Source organism: Myotis lucifugus, unplaced genomic scaffold (assembly GCF_000147115.1).
Source record: "Myotis lucifugus unplaced genomic scaffold, Myoluc2.0 scaffold_291, whole genome shotgun sequence".
Classification (NCBI taxonomy): Eukaryota; Metazoa; Chordata; class Mammalia; order Chiroptera; family Vespertilionidae; genus Myotis; species Myotis lucifugus.
Window position 1 is genome coordinate 1505314 of NW_005871339.1, and position 746 is coordinate 1506059.

Sequence of the window (746 nt, forward strand, 5' to 3'; positions counted from 1 at the left end):
AAAAGCGTGAAAAGGGGGTTGGGGCCCCCCAAGGCCTCCCCCTTTCCTTGGGCTTCCCTTTTTCCCCCCCTTTTTTCCCCCCCCCAGGAGGAGAAACCTGGGACCCCCCGGGGTGCCCAAGGGACGAGAAGGCCCTGTTGGTGTCCTCCGGGAGCCCCCGTTAGGAAACCCCGCTTGTTTTGAGGGGGTGTCCGTGTGTGAGGACTCTGGGGGAGGTCTCTCTCCCAGGGCATGACCTGTAGACCTGGGATATGGGGGTCTGGAGCTGCTGCAGGAGGCTGGGGGCAGCTGGAGCAGCAGAATGGGGATTGGTGAGGGCGGGCCCAGCCCCTGTGGCCCCAGATGCCCAGCACTCACAGAGGGACCCCTTTGCCACCTGGTGGGCATGTGCCAGGACACAGAGCTGAGTGAGCAGACTCCCCTTCACCCCCAAGCTCTGCCCTCAGAGGGGGTGGGGAGGGGCACCCTGGCTTGGATGGTGCTAGAGGAGGGATGTGGGGGGTGGATGCCGGTAATCACATGGAAGGGGGTGGCAGGGCTGGCAGCAGAGGGAGCCGGGGCCCTGGGCACAACCCCGCCCTTGCCTGGCAGGGCTGGGTCACTGGGGACGAGCCCTGGATGAAGGTGCCCCACATTAGAGCCCCCGGATACACAGGTCGGGTGGGGGGGGGGGGACTCACTCAGCTTTTGGAGCCCAGGTGTGAGACCCAAAAGCTGAGCATCAATTTGGGCGTGTAGGGCATATA

The 746-nt window shown here is 64.7% G+C and overlaps 1 protein-coding gene across 1 annotated transcript in view; it reads left to right on the forward strand.

The window, feature by feature from the left end:
* Positions 1–164, forward strand: part of COL6A1 (collagen type VI alpha 1 chain) — a 10074-nt gene extending 9910 nt beyond the window's left edge. The window contains exon 21 of the mRNA XM_023763579.1: positions 88–164. Within this exon, the coding sequence (XP_023619347.1) occupies positions 88–164 (77 nt within the window). The remainder of the gene's footprint in view (positions 1–87) is intronic.
* Positions 165–746: the final 582 nt, after the last annotated feature.